The sequence below is a fragment of the Siniperca chuatsi genome, linkage group LG18 (genome assembly GCF_020085105.1).
Source record: "Siniperca chuatsi isolate FFG_IHB_CAS linkage group LG18, ASM2008510v1, whole genome shotgun sequence".
Lineage (NCBI taxonomy): Eukaryota > Metazoa > Chordata > Actinopteri > Centrarchiformes > Sinipercidae > Siniperca > Siniperca chuatsi.
In genome coordinates this window covers 11,156,499-11,175,772 of record NC_058059.1, presented here as the reverse complement: position 1 = coordinate 11,175,772, position 19,274 = coordinate 11,156,499, and the positions used below count along the sequence as shown (strand labels likewise).

General features: G+C 38.1%; 1 protein-coding gene across 5 annotated transcripts in view; it reads right to left on the bottom strand.

Moving 5' to 3' along the window:
* The window catches only part of LOC122865414 (astrotactin-2-like), a 273,440-nt gene that overhangs the window by 181,162 nt on the left and 73,004 nt on the right, over positions 1-19,274 (bottom strand). For all 5 annotated transcript variants that reach the window (XM_044173810.1, XM_044173805.1, XM_044173808.1 and 2 more), the window contains exon 3: positions 9,293-9,713. In XM_044173810.1, coding sequence (XP_044029745.1) covers positions 9,293-9,713 — 421 coding nt within the window. The remainder of the gene's footprint in view (positions 1-9,292; positions 9,714-19,274) is intronic.

Here is a 19,274-nt window from a genome sequence, read left to right as displayed (position 1 = left end):
AAAAAATGGAAGGGTATTCATGTGTATGGTGACTTGGACAGATGCCTATGTTTTACACAGTAAGGCAATGTAAGGCACGCATATATTGTCTTATATTTATGATGGCATAACTTGATCTGTTAATATCAACTGTAAATTCAAAGATCATTGCTTTCATTTCATTCCTTCTGTTTTAGTGATAAATGATTTAGGGGTCCAAGCATGACATTGTGGTGCCTATTTTTATTAGATGTTTTACTGCCTTTTCTCCTTTAGCTTTTTTTCATATTTTTAGTTTTCTTCCCAAAGTGACTACATTCAAACCTTCAAAGACACTGTCTATGTGAACAGTTTGAATAAGTAGCATAATAACTTTAATGAACTAAGAGTCTTTGAAATACTGGGAGCACAGAAACACTGAGGGATATATTGACCATTACATGTGGGTGAGCAGCCCAAACCACATTTCAAAACAGCCTAATAAAGATGGCTCAAGACTTGGCATGCGATCAACCCACATATATTGATCTGGCGTGGCCTTGGTGCATATAAACCCACTTCTACTGGCATGTCTTGTTTTTTTCAAGTCTGTGTGTCTCTGACAAAGGCCTCATGCCGGATCAGATTGCTAAGGCTTCATTTATCAGTGAGTTACTATACCTGGACTGGTTAAAATTTTCCCCTTGTTATTCTCGTCTTTTCTGCTGTAAATCATCTCATCAGCTGCTGTGCAGTGCATAGAGGGGTTTGCTCATTTTGTGCTCCTTTGAAACTTCCTGACAAACACAATGCACTAGAGATTGCAGAGGCTATGATTGATGAAACTGACACTGGCTGTTTTCACACCAGAGTGGGCAAGAAAGACTAGAATTTTATGATGAACTGCTTAAAAAATGTCAATTGAGTCCACATTTATTGGATTTATTGCCTTTGTTTATCTGAAAAAATTATTTTAACATACAGCCTACACACTTCATCTTGATCATCCAGTGATGTTTGTGCGCACTCGTACATATGCTGCACATGTGTATCTTTAAATCATCTTATTCATCTCACTAAATTGCCCTCATTGACAACACACAACCTTAATGCTTTCCGCAGATAGGGCCAAAAGAAAGAATGGGAAGTATTTGTAATTAACTCCCATCTATTTATCATGGGGATGGATGACAAGCCTGATTCAGCATTAATCAAAACATTACCCTGAGCTAGCTTGAGTGTGCCAAGCTGGCAGCCATTTCTCATCAATGATGTCACATTAGCGATCTGAAGCTTGACACTGGATTATTACTCTCCAGTCTTGAGTTCAATTAGAGCTCAGTAAACACTTGATAAGCTTGGTAATGACAGTGGTCTTGTGGGTGATGAAACAATCCTTTTTTTTTTTCTTGGATGCTACTTAATTTCTCTTGTGAATAAATATCCCTTAATGAAAGGCTTTAGGCACACATAGTAGAGATCATTCATTACCATTGTAAATCTAAAGTAGTCTCACATTTTTGGCAGCCCTTTCCCCCCATTTATGTCTGCAAAACTACATAGAGCTCACCAGATGATTCATCCCTGCCATGACCTTGTTCTTCCGTAGGGCACTGAGAAGTCTCAGATAAAAACAAATCGAGATTACCACTGACTGGCTAAATCATTGCTCTGGTTAAGTTGATTTATATACTGACTTTAGGCAAAGTGTGCTTTAGTTATAGAAAATCTGGGGGGAAAAAAGAAACAAACAACATGCAGATTCACTGTAGTTCCTGATGTCAGGAGGGAAATGTTCTTTTTTGCCCAGCTTGTGTGGAGTGGCTCCACTGGGGGGGAAGGGAATAAAAAAAAAAACAACAAAAAAAACACTGTACTAGCTAGGGATCTTTGTCAAACTGTATGTCTCTCTTTTTCTATTTTTAAGCAATATTTAGTTACACGTTTACTTCCTCAAAGTTGTAAAATATAAGTATCTTTCAGCAGATTCTCAGCGGGTTACATGTGGTGCCCAAGGCTTTTTCTGTGTTTACAATGTAAAATAAATACAAAGTAACTGCATTCAGCAGTCTTTACAAATAACATCATTTCACTGAAAGGAATAAGCGGCACAAAAGGGAAAGCCTTTTGGGATATTAAAATGCTTAACTACAGCAGAAACTTTAATTTATTGGCCAAGCTTTTTTCATTAGCTACAGTAGTATGCACGTAGATTAAAAAACAAAACAAAACAAAACATTTTATCATAACGTAATAATGTCTTTGCTCATTACTTGCTCTGACCAACTAACTTTTACATAGTAAAATTGTAACATTTAATTACCAGCGTTGTACTTGACTCCTGGAGAACGTAATGATATATATAGCTTAGCTTAACACATTAAGTTACATTAAAAATGCTACCATTATACAAGTGTTTCTCAATCCACTGTGATCACCACAGTGCACCAGGCGGCACATGCTTGCCTGTTTATAACTTGAGTAAAAGTGCAACAGACTGCAGTGACCTTCTGTCCATAGTGCAGATATTGTGCTAAGTTATCGCATAGAGCTTTAAGTGGATTTTGTTCTTTCAGTTTGTGCATTCAATCAGAGGATAATGTGACCTTCAATTCTGCTGTCTCTATCACTTATTTTAAACAAGTGAGAAACACTAAGCAGGAGGGTAAAAAAGCATTATTGTCAGTACTCATAGATGAACTCAGGCAGTTAAATGCATTATGCTGCTCACCTTGCCTTAGAGAGTGTGTAGGGCTGATGAGAGTCATTCTACATGGGAATTGAATGGATTGCTTGTTATTACTGTGAGGACCAGTTCAATGGCCCCAGCCAAGACACCCTCAGCGCCGTGTTGGCAGAGAAATAGTGTTTTAAGTTTTAGCGCAATCACGTCTGAAGTAGTTGTTCAGTTGTATGGGTTATTATGTTTGGTTGTGCTATGAGAAAATAATATTCTCTGGATCAAGCTACTGTATTTTTCTGCTCATTCTTTCTGCATACTTGTGGACATCTTAATACACAGATTCTAAATCCACAAACTTGTTTGGTCTCTAAAGGGAAAACAAATCCAAGGTCTACAGTAGATAAAAGAAAAGAATAATAATAAAATAATGAATAATGAACTATTAATACATAATCTATAAAGTAGTCACATGGTGCAGCCAGTATCCGATGAAAGAATGGCAGAATAAAGTCTCTTTGACTTTTGTCTTCCAGGCAGACACACTGAGCCTGAGGCCTGGGGTTGTTTCATCCCAGAGGGAGGATGCTGTTGACCATCCACAACAATGTAATTGCAGCATTATTTGTAAATCACCTTCTGCCATTAGCTCTGGTCCCTGCTGCTGTGATTTGGTCTGTGATTTCTGGGATAACTTTTTCTTTGTTTTTTAATGAAAAAAATAAAAGAACTTTTCTTACATTTTTGGCAGATGTGAAAAATATGTTTTCACTGAACTTTCTGTAAAATTTCATATAGTTATGAATTAAGTCAAGTTCTATTCATCCAATTTGTACAGCTCCTGTACCTGGAGACTCTACAGCATATAAACCAAACTTTATACAAATCTGACTCAACATTATGATTTTTCAGTGGCCCTTAGGGGCAACCAGAATTTGGAGAATTGTTAAGATTTGACATTTGATTTGTGCATATGGCCATTTTATGTGCTTTTATTTGAATTAAGGAAACAGCCAACAAAAACAAGAGGGCAGTTGACTAGTAAGTGGATCAATGCTGATGATTATTAATCACAATTGAGAATTTTATTATTTGCTGTGGTTCTGGCTGACAAGACAGTAAAATAGTTGTAATATGGTCCCGTTATTTGTGAGTGTGTAACCTAGAAGCTGCATTTTGTACTATCTGAAAATAGGAGCATGATCTCTGGTGAGTATTACAGTAATCTCTATTTGATAAGATAAAGGTAAGGATACATTTCTCAAGGTCTGCAAGGATAGAAAACACCTCATTTTCAAAATGTATTATAGCTGCAGGACAAAAGAAAATAAATTACCGGCCCTCTTGACTTGATTATTGAGAGTGGTGGGTACCTGAACTCTGCATATTCTGTGTTCACTCTTTTCCTTACCTAAAATTACTTTAACAGGCCATAAGACAAGTAATGCAACAACACTGTGCCAACAGTTGGTGTGAGAGGTATAATATTCTATATATATCCTGGGTCCACAATTTTATACCTAAGCTCACAACAGGTTTTGACCTCCAGTTGAGATGTCCCTTTTTTATTTTCTACTTATGCACAGAATTAATATTTATATATTAAAATGTACCAATGTTGGAGGCAAAAAGTGATTTAGTAACTTTTTGTGTCCTCAATTCTCCAGCAATGATGACAAACGTTTTCAAGCTGCGGCTGAGATGCATCTGCCTCTTATCTTAAAGTTACCATGTTTACATTTTTAAAAATAAGAACCACAGCATTTATGGAATTATTGTTGGTATTAGAAGTAGTGGTAGTTACTATAAGTGTTTTATCAGAGGCAGCCTTATGAAACACTTTAGACCAACGAGAATGAGGATTAAGCAGTCGCCAGAATCTGCTACCAGGAAAAATTTGCTCACAACAATGAGAAGTAAAGTCTTCGTTTAACTTATAAATGAAATTAGATTATTTTTTTTAATTATTCGGGGCAAGGTTACTGATTTTTTTGTGTAATATTTGAATAATTGCTCGTTTGAAGAAGTAGGACACAGTACTAGTTGCACAGGCCCGTAAATGGTTACAAGAATATACAGGATAACTGCATAAAGACCCCAAGAGCTCTACAAGGAGCTCTTGAGACTTAACTACATAACTATACCTGTATCTCAGAGCTGCATTTGAACTGTATGACGGAAAGTGCATGATATGTATGATTTACCGCTCTAACAACAAAGGTTACACACGTAGGTTAGCAGTGGAAGATGCAGCTTGCTGCTCTACACTGTAAACTGAGAAGGAGAGGTATGTGTGATGATGGCAGTCTTATGGTGATAACTGGTCCCTGAGCGGTCCTCACAGAACAAGATTTCCAGCATGCTGCTAAGGTTTTTCTGCAACTGATTTAAACTGTCCATGCTGCCCAATACATTCCTAAAGCCGAAGGAATCTTGCTGAATAACAAAATTGACAGGCCTCATTTGTTTGGTTGTCTGTGTAACAAAAGCCAATGCCATGCACAACCCTTTGAGGCATAACCATAATCCCTGGGGATAATACTATTGAGTTCAGTTGAATGGGGTTATCTGTCAGCAAGGACAGACAGATAAAGGATGACTGGTATTTGGAGACTTTTGGGATGCCGAGCAACAAAGAACAGGTGGGACAGGAGTTAATCGCCCCTGTATTCAAATGTTGCCACTTTATGCAGAGTACAGATGGGGAGGCAGAGGCATCAAATTAAATGGTTTGTGTGCTATCTTTTGGAAAATGCCAGATTGTTTATGAGACTGGCAGAAGGATCTGTCAAGAACTGTATTTGAAAAAAACAAAACAAAAAATTAAATTAAATAAATTTGCCACTTTTATACAGAGTAAGAGTCCTGGTGTAATACCCTTCATTGGACTTTATATTGCCCACATCACATAAAATTTTATCTCCAAAGTAATTGTTAAAATATTAAGAAATACAGCTGATGCTCAAATTGAGCTCTTCAGCATCCCTGTAAAGAACTTAGCCAAGAAGGAATTTTGATTCAAGATCACAATTCCTTGCCAGTAAACCCTCATAACCTTACATATACAGTACGTAGATATCACACAACAACACTACTGTATGTTGCTCCAATCACTCATTGCTTTGCAGCACATTCTGCCCACTGAGGAGTGAATTTACAAAGAACGGATTGCAGTCGCTGATAGCACCATGAATTGAGCATCACTTGCAACCACTATATGCCTCGTCTCAAGGTCCAATTCACAAAAGATATTGGTCTAATGATATTACAGCGCAAACATGCCCATAAAGTTTAACAGCAGAGTCCAATTTGGCATTATTTTGCATCTGTTAAATGTTCATCTGCAATTTTCTGTAGTGGTCCCAGTAATATTTGTTCTTAAGGTGTACTTAGGTGTAATTAGAATTTCACACAACATGGTTAAGCAATGTTTGAGGCAAAAAATGTTAGAAATGCAGTTGCAAGAACAAAACTTCCCACTCCTCTCTATAAAATGTTTGATTTGAAAAGAGAACTTATTCTAATTCTAATTATCTATTAACTCCCCCTGCTCTTTCATTCGTTTCTAACTGCAGGATGTGTCTTATTTTTTCTATTACTCACTCTGTATGGACTGTTTTGCCAGAGTGATTGTTATTTGGGGTGCTTTAACTGTGCGCTCTCCCTCATGCCTCTGGTTGCTTTGAGAGCCATTTTCTCTCCTACTCTGCTCTATGCAGGACTGTTACAGTGCCTAACCATCGTCTCCATTTCTCACAGCAATAGCTTTTATGTTGTTTTACAGTTTAATTCCCTCATGGTGAATATCAGGTAGCCTATTGTACTGTCTGTGCCATCTGTGCGCATATGATGTACTGTGATGTGCTATTGCTTCGCCTGGCTACAATCATTGCTGCCACGATTACTGGAAAGTCTGGGCGAGACACTCCTTATAAATGCGCTTTAGTTACCACCAACTCTCTAAAGACACAAATAGTTTCGCTCTAACTACGTGTGGCTATTAGCACTGGTGTTTGTGAATTGGACTTTTTTTGCAATGAGACTCATTTGCATAGTAATGGGCCAATTTTGCGCCAAATGTATGCATGTTACTTAATTTAAATACATGGAAATAGCACCAGTGTAACGAGTTGCTATTTGCTTGGCACCGCAGTTAGGGGTGCAATTTCTTTTTGTCTTATTTGTGCAGGTTTAGGAGCCGCAAAAGCTGCACAATCCTTTTGTGAATTTGCCCCTGAATGTGCCTTCTGCAGCACATTGCAGCTGTGGCTAGCACTGTTTGCATCATTGTTAGCTTAGATGCTATTAGCCTGTACACAGGATTCAGGTTATTTTGTTATTAAATTAAATTAAATTTGTTGTTAAAGTAAATTGAATTTTAATAGTTTAATATGGTTGGTACATGTATCAAGTTTAGTAAGGTAGACTCACATACTCAGTATGGATCAAATCTATTTTGCTTTTGTTTTTTTAAATCAAGGCTTGAAACACGGTGTGCAGCATAGAAGAATTTCACCATTTCTTCCACTTGCACATTAGGGATGAATTATCAATTTATAACCTTAATCTATTTTATGTTAACACATGGTGTCACTCTAGATTAATCTTTATATGTGTCTTAACATCAGTAAAAGTAAATTTAGTGGTTCATTCATTGCTGGCAATTATGTGGTTGATGTGTGTGTTTGTTTTATGTCTTGCTGCTTACAACCAGTTTGCTGCCTCTTTGGACCATTTGGCCATGGTGGTATAATGGTATAATTTGGTGATTAGCCAAAGAGACAGGCTTGTACAGTAAGAGCCTTGACCTCTCTGCCTCACTTCTCTTTTCCCAGTATCTAATCCACACATTGCCTTTCCACTTGGGAATAGAGCAGAAATTAACCACTATCCTTTCACCTTGTTGCATAATTTTCTCTTTCCTTTTAAACAAGGGTTGCTTTATTTGAAACTAAATGAAGTATTTAAACACTGGGGTGAGGGATTTCACGTAAAATAAAGGATGAAATAGCAGGTCAGCAGACAAAACATCATTGGACCGATAAATACATGTCCTAATTATAATGGGAGAGAAGGCAAAAAAAATTATTTCTTTTTTTTTTTGGTTAGCTAAAACACTTATTTTTTTGCAGCTGAAATGATAATTCACTTAGAAGGTCAGTGTAAATAAGGCAGGTAATTGCATGAATTCTAGTGATCACTTGTGTTAGTTGTCCTTGGGAGTAAATGTATTTGCATGTTTGAGTGAGAAAATCCAAGAAATTTATAGATAGAGAGAGTGAGAGACAAATTAATGTGATCCTTAAGGGTGAACGTGATATATTCAAGCCTTCAGTTTTTCTCATGGTTAAAACGCTTGATGTTTGATTTTTAGAATCATTATCAGCTATGGTCAGGGTCAGGAACTACATATATGAGGCTATGTTAACTTATGGTTTGTTTAAAAATAAAGTGGAACACAGTCTTATCCTTATAACCATTTGCATCCTCCATTCAAACAACTTGTAAATGTTAATCAAATTAAACTTCAAACATAATCAGTTTGTTGTTGAGCTGTAAGTAACGACTTGGATCAGAAATGTACCTAAGACAAAATTAAATGTTAACTTGAACAAAATATTATCAGTGGTTTGTCCTTTTTTCAGTAAGTAATGTACACAGTCAGCTGCAAACAGCTTGTGTAAATACAGTTATGTAGAGTGATAAATACTATGGGAGCAAAAGGGGCATTTCCACAAACTTCACCCATGCATAATTCAGTATGACACGAATAACCAGGGCACCCTCCAACTCAGTCTGCACCCTTCAATTATTCAATTCCGACTTTGCAGAGGAGCACCCCAGGTTCAACAGGATATTATATCAACAAATGCTACACAGCTTGAAACTAGAACATTTGGACGACTTGTTTGAAAACCCCTACAGCAGACATTTTCGAAGCGTCACTTCCAGTTTTGTTACTAATGGCAAGATAGAATTTTTGCCCTCGCTTGAAGTGCAGACCCCTGACTATATTTAGCAAGGGTCAACGGGCAACTCACTGACAAACCTCAGCATCTAATCCACCAGACCGATAGCCCCTTGTCACTTGACCTTTACACATCACATTCAATTACATGACATTGCATTACATTACTGCTTGACACACAGTCGATGACTATGTTAACCGAGAAGGGGCAGTGCGGTTTCACTGTTGATGTGCTTTCAGAAGGAAAAACAGTTCATTCTTAATAATATGACTCACAGAATACAGGATGCTTATCTTTACAAGCATTAAGTAATAATGTGAGTCATACAAAGTTGTTTATTTTTGACAAAATGTAAGCAGTACATGCTGTGCTATCAAGAACATGGGTGGGCAGGCCAGAGCCAAAGTGAACTGTCCAGGCTAGTCCATCTGGGGAGCTGGCACTGAGAACCTCCACGGAAGTACAAATCACGCTTGCAAAAGCAGGACAACTACCACTGAGCACAACAGATTTTCTATGACAACAAGTGCATGCTGCTCATAATTGAATGATAGAGACAAAACCAGCATAATGCTGTTAATCTTAGAGCTATCACATAATTAATCTCCATTGTATGCAAAAGCGATCATACTTCCATTATACTAAATTGTTTTTCAAGGGAAATGTATTTAGACAACCAACCTACCTCGTTTTTCAAAAGTATGCTTAATCTCGTTATCCTTGCACATCATGTCTGTGTGTCCGATGTTAACTCCATAGTCCTCCTGGACCTTCCCATCACTCAGCTTGGTGTGGAGCTGGTTGGGCGTGGAGTTAAGGGAGTGTCCACCTGGGTCCTCCTCTTCACAGTCGTAATCATCAAGAATGGGGGTCTCACGGATGGGCATACCAATAACAGAGCTTCCGTGCTGGTGTGCGCTTCGAGAGCCCCGGTAGCTGTCACGGCCCTGGGGTCCGAGCAGAACAGAGGGAATGTAGTGGATCTCATGGGTGGCCTCGGTGCTGGCACTCTTCTGGGGGATACGGCGACGCTTGCACCATCGGTGGCGGGTATACAGGACGAGGGTGAAGAGGAGAATTAGGAGGAGGAGGGCGATGAGGCCTCCCTGGATAAAAGCAAAAGAGAAAGAGAATATGAGGGAAGCACACATGGACAACAACAATTTTAATAGGTAACTTAATAGGTAATGTTGATATTTCATGCGGTACACAACAATACAAACACACAATAGAAAAAGGACTTTACCTCCAACAATAACAATTACAATCACTGTTCCAGTGCCAGTTAGGTTGAATGCCAATTAGCACCATTTGCCAGCTATTGAAGAGGTCTGGCAATCAGCACTTCAATATTCCCACTAATTCACATGCACATACACACACACACACACACACACACACACACACACAATGAAATTGCTGTACAGTGCTCAAAATCAGCACTTTGTTAGCACATTGTGCACTTTCTGCAGTCAGACATACAGTCGGCACCTGCATACATTCACATGCATAAATGAACATGTACAGGAGACAATATTTAGAGTTGAATAAGCAGTTCTCAACAAGAAAATGATGAATTTACTGCATGGCTACTAGTAGGGATTGCATTATACTCTGCAAGTGTTCCTGTTATTGTGTCCATTCCCTATATATGAAGTCTCTCCAGCACATACACACAGGCAGAAATAATTTTCTTTGTAGCAGTGCTGCAACTGGACTCCTATCTCTCAAATGTCACACACGCCAGTGCACCAGGGTTGTTAGCCTGTTTTGCCCTCTCTTTCTTCCCCAAGCCCTTACTATGGTCCTGTAAATTCAAGAGCATCACATTTCTCCATGGTTCATTCAATATCTCACCATCACAGCAACATCAAACACCCTGTCATACATGCTGTGGCTGGATGATAAAGTAAATCCATATGCACGTAGAGAATGGTGGAAATAAAAGGAGGACATGACTTATTCTTTGATTTTTTTCACAATGACATCCAATAGGTGAAACGTAGACATGGCAACCTAAAGGTGATATATTTGTGGTGTCAGAAAATGCAGCAGCAGCACTTTAGCAAGTACACATTTAAAGATGTGGTGATATTCACAAAATGACAAACATGTACACACATATGCATATAGGCATAAACTTCAGCTACAGGAGCATGCAGTCAGGAAACACGTGTGTACACGTAAATGCACACACACTAAATTACAACAGAATAATAAATAAAATCCACAAGGGGTCATTCATCACAACATTTAAAATTCCATCTTCGTGAGGAAAAACAAACCCCTTTGAAATTATAACTCATGCACTGCTGGGTGTCCATAAATCAAACTATGCTGAGAGGAGAGGCAGCACAGAGAGGACTACTACCACAGACAAACTTGTTCATTAATCTCCAATAGGATGGCAGATTTGCAGAAATGCAGTCCCCGCAAACTCCCCTTAGCCTGCACTTCTGCATTAATTCCCAATGAAGAATGGCAAAAACGTGTGAAGGCTTATGTTTCATTTTAGCAGCAGAGTGATAATGGAGTGACATTGCATGGCTCTGCAGCACCACTGAAAATGGTGATGTAAAATTGCAATGAAAAGGTTGAAATCTCAGTTTAAAATAATCTTCCTTCTGGCAGCCTAACACATAAGACAGAAATATCTTCTGCAGCTCAGTGATGTCTTTATTCATCTCTGTTACACTGCTATAACATGTCAGTTGATTGTCACTGGAAAGTAAAGAAGGAATTTTCATTAATTATTACACCTTTTACAATTACCCCATGCACTAGTAGGACATATTTGACATTTAAAACCTTAATTAGTCTCCTTACATTTAAATTTGAATACTGCAGACTTGGTGCGCAAGTACTGCTACAGTACAGTCTAAAAGCTTTGCAAAGTACAAGTACTCCTATTAAAAAGCTGTAGGCCTACCACATGTCAGCTTTTGTCTTTTCATATGTGTTAATTTGACTCTGTCACATCAGTGCTCTTCCCGCATCATCTCGCAGTGTTTTCCTCTGCTTTTTTTTCTCTCTCCCTCTCGATTACTGTGTGTCTCTCAGTCTCCATTCCCCTTCATGTTTGATCACATCTGTCTTCCACTCTTCAGTACAACAGCCATATAAATTCACAGTGGCAGATGTAGCCATAAGGGAAAATGCATTTTCTGTTCATCTTCAGACCCTACAAATCCCTGCTGCTTTAGTCCTAAGTGACTTCATGGAAAGGAGAGTGGCTGGAAGCCCCATAATTCCACTCTTTTCTGTGGCGTAGGTTTACTTCACACTGTGATTATTTTCCTTACTTTGCATTCCTTTTTTCCAATAATGCTCCAATTTCCCTTCTGAATCTCCTTGGATGTGATTCTTTCGTCTTGCCTTTGTTCTTCTCTCTGCACCCTTCTCCTGTAAATTTCCCATCTTTTTCCTGTTGTCTCTGCTTTTTACTTTTCATTTCCTACCCTCCCATTTCCTCTCTACTGTGGATCATGCTGCATCTTTCCTTTCATCATTCCCTGCCAGGCTCGCTTGCAACCATTTCATTCCTTCTCACTTACTTTTTATCCTCATTCTTTTACGCATTGAATGTAGAATTCGGCTACAAACACCAGCACTGAATTATTCATCACTTTTGCTAACCTTTTTTCAACAGACATAATACCAGCAAATTCCTCAGATTAAACTATTACCCCAGTTTAGCCATGGCAGTCATCTTAAAACTACAGGAGAAGGACAGCAGCAGGTTTGTACTTTTTTGTTGGTGCAATATAGTAACAACCAGCGATAGTCAGAATGGTCTGTTGACTGTATGACAGAATGAATCTGAAAACAGTGGACAAAGCTATGAAAGTTTGAGTTATAAAGGAAATAATGAGATTTACAGTTTTTAAAAATACAAAATCATGCTGCCATGGGTTCATGCGTACTGTATTACTTTACATTATTCTAGTGTTTACTGTATTTCATAAAGACCTGCATAAAAATAAAACCTTCTGATGCAGGGCTTGGTGAGAAATCAATACCATACATTAGCAAATATGAGCATAATACATTCTAGTAGTTTTGTTTTCACCCACAGTCAAAACACATTATACTAAAATATCCACCACTATGTGAAAGCAGGATTTGTTTAGATGGCTGGCTTAGACAAAAATGCAATGCAATTAACACAGCTTCTAGAAGTAAACAGTTTTTCCTGGCTGTTTTAGAAACACAACGTATTTGTTCAAATAAAATCTTGTTAAAGTAACCGTGAAACAGAAGTTAGAGTGTCTATAGCTTCTGTACTGTGACGTATTCTGAGTGAAACAGAATGTGTGAGCAGCGTTTAGTTACAAGAGAGATTTAAATCAAATCCTTCAGATGTGGATTGCTCAAAAGTGATCGTGGTTTAGCGAATACAGTGCGATAAGGAGCAGTGGAGCGATATGAAGCTTTAGGACTGTTCACCACCACCCACACCTCCCTCACCTGCATTGTTAGATCAGGAGGTGGAGGATAAGGGTAAATGAATAAATGAGATCTTAACCACATTCTTCGGAAATGTTAAAGTTGTTGCCAGCTGAAAGCCAAACACATACCTATTAAGATAATGCTCTGCTAGCTATCCACTAACGGTCAAGAGTGGTTCTATATGATGGACGGTTAGCTAGCACCCAAAATCACATTTGATTGGATACATTTATGCAAACGCCTCCAAGATGAGTTATCAAAAATATTTTTACGTTTTACAGGAAGAGAAAAGAGAGGGATTTTGTTATAAAAATACTCAATTGTTTTTTTGGCACATATTTAGCTATAACAAGAGCTACATTAACAATTAACACAGACACAGAATTAGAATGTGGAAAATGTTTTTTTCATTTCACTGTCTTTAAAATGACTGTTGGTAACACAAACTGAAAGATATTTGACACTGATAGCTATCAAAGTCAACTCACCAACATGCAAGGCAAATAAACAGCCTTAACATCCCTATAGGCACAGTAGAGAAAATCATTACAGTTACAGTGCAGCATTTCATTTTCAGGGTCATAATGAACATATATAGAACTACACTTGCTCAACTGTCACAGTTTACATGGACACTTGAATATGGCGACACCATAGACACCTGGTTATAGTCAATCTCACTACTTTAAGAAGTAGAGAGTTAAGAGGTTAAGAAACCCAGAGCAAAACCTCATTAAACTTGATCATTAAGCTTGACTGAAGTGAATGTGAATTAAAGATATTCAATGACTGATTAATTGTAAACAGCCCCTAGTGTGTGTTAATGAAAGAAGTAGCAACATGCAAGCTTGGGGTTTTGTTAGGCTTTAAAATAAGACATATAATACTGGCATAAATTAATTTCTGCAAAATTTCAGTGGTCAGCCTGTTTAAGAGTCATAACAGAACCTGAGGTTGTACTTAATTGAGAAAGCAGTCGCCAATCAGTTGTGTGACTTTCTAAATAATAATAGTTTATTTGAGGATTTTCAGTCAGTATTTAGAGTGCATTATAGCACTGATGAAAATTACAAATGACCTTAATTGCATCGGACAATGGACTTCAACATCACATCCTATAACAGAGACTGGAACATGTAATTGGCATTAAAGGAGCCGCACTAAGCTGGTTTAAATCCTATCTATCAGATCGATCTCAGTTTGTACATGTTAATGGTGAGTCCTCCGTGCACGCCCAAGTTAGTCATGGAGTTCCACAAGGTTCTGCGCTTGGACCGATTCTATTCACCTATTCATCTTCTTCTAGGCAATATTATTAGGAAACACTCCATAAACTGTCATTGTTATGCGGATGTTACCCACTTATATCTATCCATCAAGCCAGATGAAACTAACCAGTTAGCTAAACTTCAAGCATGCCTTAAGGACATAAAGACCTGGATGACCTGCAATTTTCTGAACTCTAAACTCAGACAAATCTGAAGTTATTGTACTTTCCTATAGCTGTCATTCCTATTATTAATTTATTAATATTAACACTACAATTACATTTCTACTATTTTAAAAATTCACCCCCACCTCCCCTTTCTCAAAATCTCTCTCTCGCTCTAAACCTAACACGGCAGCAGCAGATGGCCATCCACCATTGAGTCTGGTTCTGTCCAAGGTTTCTGCCTCTTAAAGGAAGTTTTTTCTTGCCACTGTCGCCAAATGCTTGCTCATGGTGGGATTTGTTAGGTCTCCGTAAATAATTTTATAAAGAGTACGGTCTTGACATCCTCTATAGGAAAAGCGCAATGAGTTATCTTCTGTTATGAATTGGCGCTATATAAATAAAATTTAATTGAACTTACATAACTTAGACATATGCATAAGCTATTTCCAATGAAATCTCCTGTACAGTATTAAACTTATTTTTTAATACAAATAGTAATAGGTAACCTGTCACACCAGCATTCCATCCTCATCAATAACGAAACAGTTGAAATGTGTGACAGCTTCAAATATCTCGGACTCACACTGGACAATAAACTCAGCTTTGACCAGCATACAAAGAAGATTCAAAAAGGGAGCCATCAAAGACTATCAACTATCGGTAAACTCAAAGGATTCTATGTTGCCCCCCATCTCCTCCTACTGTTGTACCAAAGTATTGTTCAACCCATCCTGATCTACAGCTCCACCTGTTTCTTCTACATGCTCTCTGTCACAAACCGGGTCAAACACACACACTGCTGTCAAGATTATAGGTCGCCCCACACTCCACCTCTCAGAGCTCAACTGTAAGGCCAATCGCCACTTCACTGTACTGCCCTCTGGGTGCAGGTACAGGTCCCCGAGGTGCAGAAGGTCTCGCTTTGGCAAAAGCCCGGCACCTGCAGCAATAGTAGCCCTAAACAGGGTGACTTGCTGAGAGAACTACGAGTCTTGTATTCATGTTGTTTTGCCAGTTGTCGTTGTGTGCTGTTGTGTTGTACTTCATGTATTTCTGTCTGTTACTGGCGTGTGATGATGCATATTTCTGCTGTTGTATCTAATCTCTGCAACGTGACTCTGATTCTGATGGCATTTCTTCTGTTGAGAACAGAAATAGCACTGTCACCATGGATCTCTCAGATGTGTCACCTCTCTTTGGCCCATTCATAGGAGAAAGGAGCCTACAACAGCAGATGTCTAGGCAGATGCTTTGCTGAATTTTGTATTCAAAACAAAAGTGAGCAGCATGGAGTCAATAAAAGCAACATTAATTGCAAATATCTAAAGAATTATGTGATAACTGCAAACACATGTATCTGGTTATTCATCAATGAGATGAAATGGTGTGTATTCAGTAAATTTCCCAAATAAGAAGAAATGAAAGGGGGTTTTTTTTCCAATTCATACTGAAAATACACATAACCATATATTGTGATGAAGCATAACATACAGTTTATCTAAAATAAATATCTGAAAAATAATGTAACGTTATGTCCTTGACTGCCACTTTTCTATTCCTTCTTTCTTCCTTCTTGTTACATGTTTCAGTTAAAGAAAACAGGAGTATGTGCTCAGTCAAAACCTCAAACCAAATCAAACTCTTTAACAGCAAGGAAGTTTGATGATCAAGTATATTGATCCACTCTTCACTCCTGGTTCAATAGCTCCAGTGGAGCATCAAAATGCAGAAAAGCTGGACTGTTATATGTACTTTGGCACAACTACGACTCCCTTATGATCCTAATAAGCTTCTTTATGCAGCAAAACAACACGACTCAGAGGCAACATATCCAACACATGCTCTGTGGTTTAGCCACCATCTGTGCACAGTGGAAGCTGCGGATCACTGAACCCTAACCATCCACCTCCTGCTCCAAGGGAAGACTGGACTACAGCAATTTAGTGTATTCTTTAGAGCAAATGCCACTGTGAAATAGTCACATGCTGAATTCAGACAGTCAAACAGAAACAAAAGTAGCAGATGACATGCATGTATTACCACAAAAAGCCACAGATGACATGCCTATAAGCATTGGATACTCATGCAAGCTAGCACAGCCAAATGCACACAAGCTCAGGTGCATACAGCCATATATATGGGCTGCCTTCATATACATACAAACACACCTTTAATGGCCTGTTTCTGTGTTCATGTCAGTGTGTCAGGCAAAGACATTCAAGAAAGAACATCTTTTACCTCTCTCTCTGCAACTTTTTTTCTGTCACCATCTTTTATTTGTCAACCTCCCACTCTTCCTTACCTCCCCTCTCAGTGTTGTTTCAGTTTCTCCCATCCCTCTCTCCCAGCAGGAAGTTAAAGTGGCATGTGCCCTAGCATCTGCTCTCCATTCTCTCTGTCCAACTAGAAGTCGCAGCGTGAATGACAGGACTTGGCTCTCTGGTCAATATTTCCACTTGGCTAATTCACCTTGGAGAAATCATGCCTGTCCATTACCTGGGCACATGGAGAAATAGCTACTAGTCGTTGACACATAACACAGAGACAGTGTAGCCAGGCTGATATTAGCTTTATATGATCTGCATTTTAAGATGGTAGAATAGAAGATTTTTAAATGTTAATTCATTCTGTTTTAATTTACATATGAAAACAGGTTCAGCTGCCTGTCTCTTTCTTTCATTCAATGACTAACTGACTCACTTACTCTGAGTCTGAGTGAGCCTTTGATGTACAACAATATCTACAAACACACTAAACCAGGGTCATTTGTCGCACCTTCTCCAATCCTGCGTAAGTGTGTAGGTTGCTTTGTGTCAACACTGTGTGCTCTTGTTAATACAGGGTTTGTTTGGTTGTTGAGAAATGTAATATATGGTCAAACAAAGGGAGTTCCTTCAGCGAAAAGACTCATCCCCCCAAAAAGCGCCACAGAGCACCACAGGAAGTCATTCCTGTCTGTGGCCATCAAACTCTTTAACTCCTCCCTCTAAGTGTAGTCTGTATGACCCTAAGTCATTAAACTTGGCATTGATCATTACATCTATGCAATACTTGAGATAATTGTGCAATATCCTGTATTAATACTCCTGTGCAATATACCCTTTTCAGTTTAAAATTTCCTATTTATTGATAATGATATTTATCCATACCTCTACTACTGCTGTGCAATAGCCTCCCTCTCATTATTTATAAATAAGCTACACTTAACTTGGCAGTTGACGCACTATTACTTTATACTATATTATTATCATCAACTGGTAAACCCACTTTGTAATTCACACTTATACCCACGTGGTACTTAATTTATTTTCTGACCTGTATTAATTAATTAAATATATATATATATATATATATATATATATATATATATATATATATATATATATATATATATATATATATATATATATATATATATATATATATATATATATATATATATATTCCTGTGTGCACTGACGTGATAGTGAGCTGCTGTAGCAAAAGAGTTTCCCCTCGGTGATCAATAAAGTATTTATGATTCTGATATAGAAAGAGAGGTGTTTTCAAAAGGCCTATGCAAAAACACATTATATCTCAATTGGTAAGGTTTAGTTTTTGATGGAAGTGATAATCTATTCTGAAGTAACTGAAAATAATTTAAAAAGTCCACAGCCCTGGCTATGTAAATCACTAGAGAAATTACACTGACCAAAAGCCCGTACCTAATCATAAAATCTGATTACACTGTGATTGAAAACTGAATGAAAATCTCCCACAGCTTAACTGTAAAGCACCAGGTCGACCTTTCCATTTTGTCCCTCTCACCATGGGAACTAATACATGTTTCCATCATCCACTCCCCATCCCCTTTTCCATCGCCTTGAGTCCTATCCCTTCATTACTCCACCTTTCTATCCTCCCCTTTTACATGCCACAATGCTCTATCCAACACAGGGAAAAGATTTGAGGGCAGATAATGCTGTCTTGAGCCCTGGCCTTGTGAATTATAATGGAGAATTAGGGCTGATTTGCTAGTGTGGTGCTCCCGCCCACCCAATACCTCTCTCCCAGGCCTTTTCTAGCTTTAGCCCATGCCCTACACCCACCACTTTCTTCTCTCAGCCAGCCTAACAATAAGTCTGTTTCAGGCTCTCCAAGCTTGGGGCTGATACAGAAGGATGAAGTCTGCATCCACAGAATAGATTACAGAAATAAATGACATCTCAGTTCTGCAAGGAGGGTTCTTTATACATATGTAACGCTTGCAGAGCAAAGACTTTTATTTATTTATTTTTTAAAAAGGTACTGTTTTAAAAGTTTGTGTTTACAGAAAATATATTATTTTCTACATTTAGCCATGCCAAACATGAAAAAAAAGAACTATAAATTTCAGGATTGATTTTATAATACAATACAATGTAATATACTGTATACCCACAGTACAATTGCAAACCTTCATTGTAAAATGTAAACACAACATTCACATCTGTTGATTTCTACACATCAGAAGCATTTATTTGCATGTTGCTCCCTATTGTCTGTAAGGTTCAACTGTTATTGTAAGGTTCAACTACACCTATTTGTTTTAGTCAGGAACATATTAGAAACTTCCTGACCGAAAAATAATTTGCATTGTTTATCAAAAATTGGTATCCTCCAGCATTGGGTCTTTTAGTGTATACTGTGTATTGAAATGTTACTATTATTCACTACAGAGCATGAAATCAATTACACTGGTTCTGTTCCATAATAGAGGAAATGGGACCTCTGCATTATGTCTCATCCAGCTATGCACGGCATG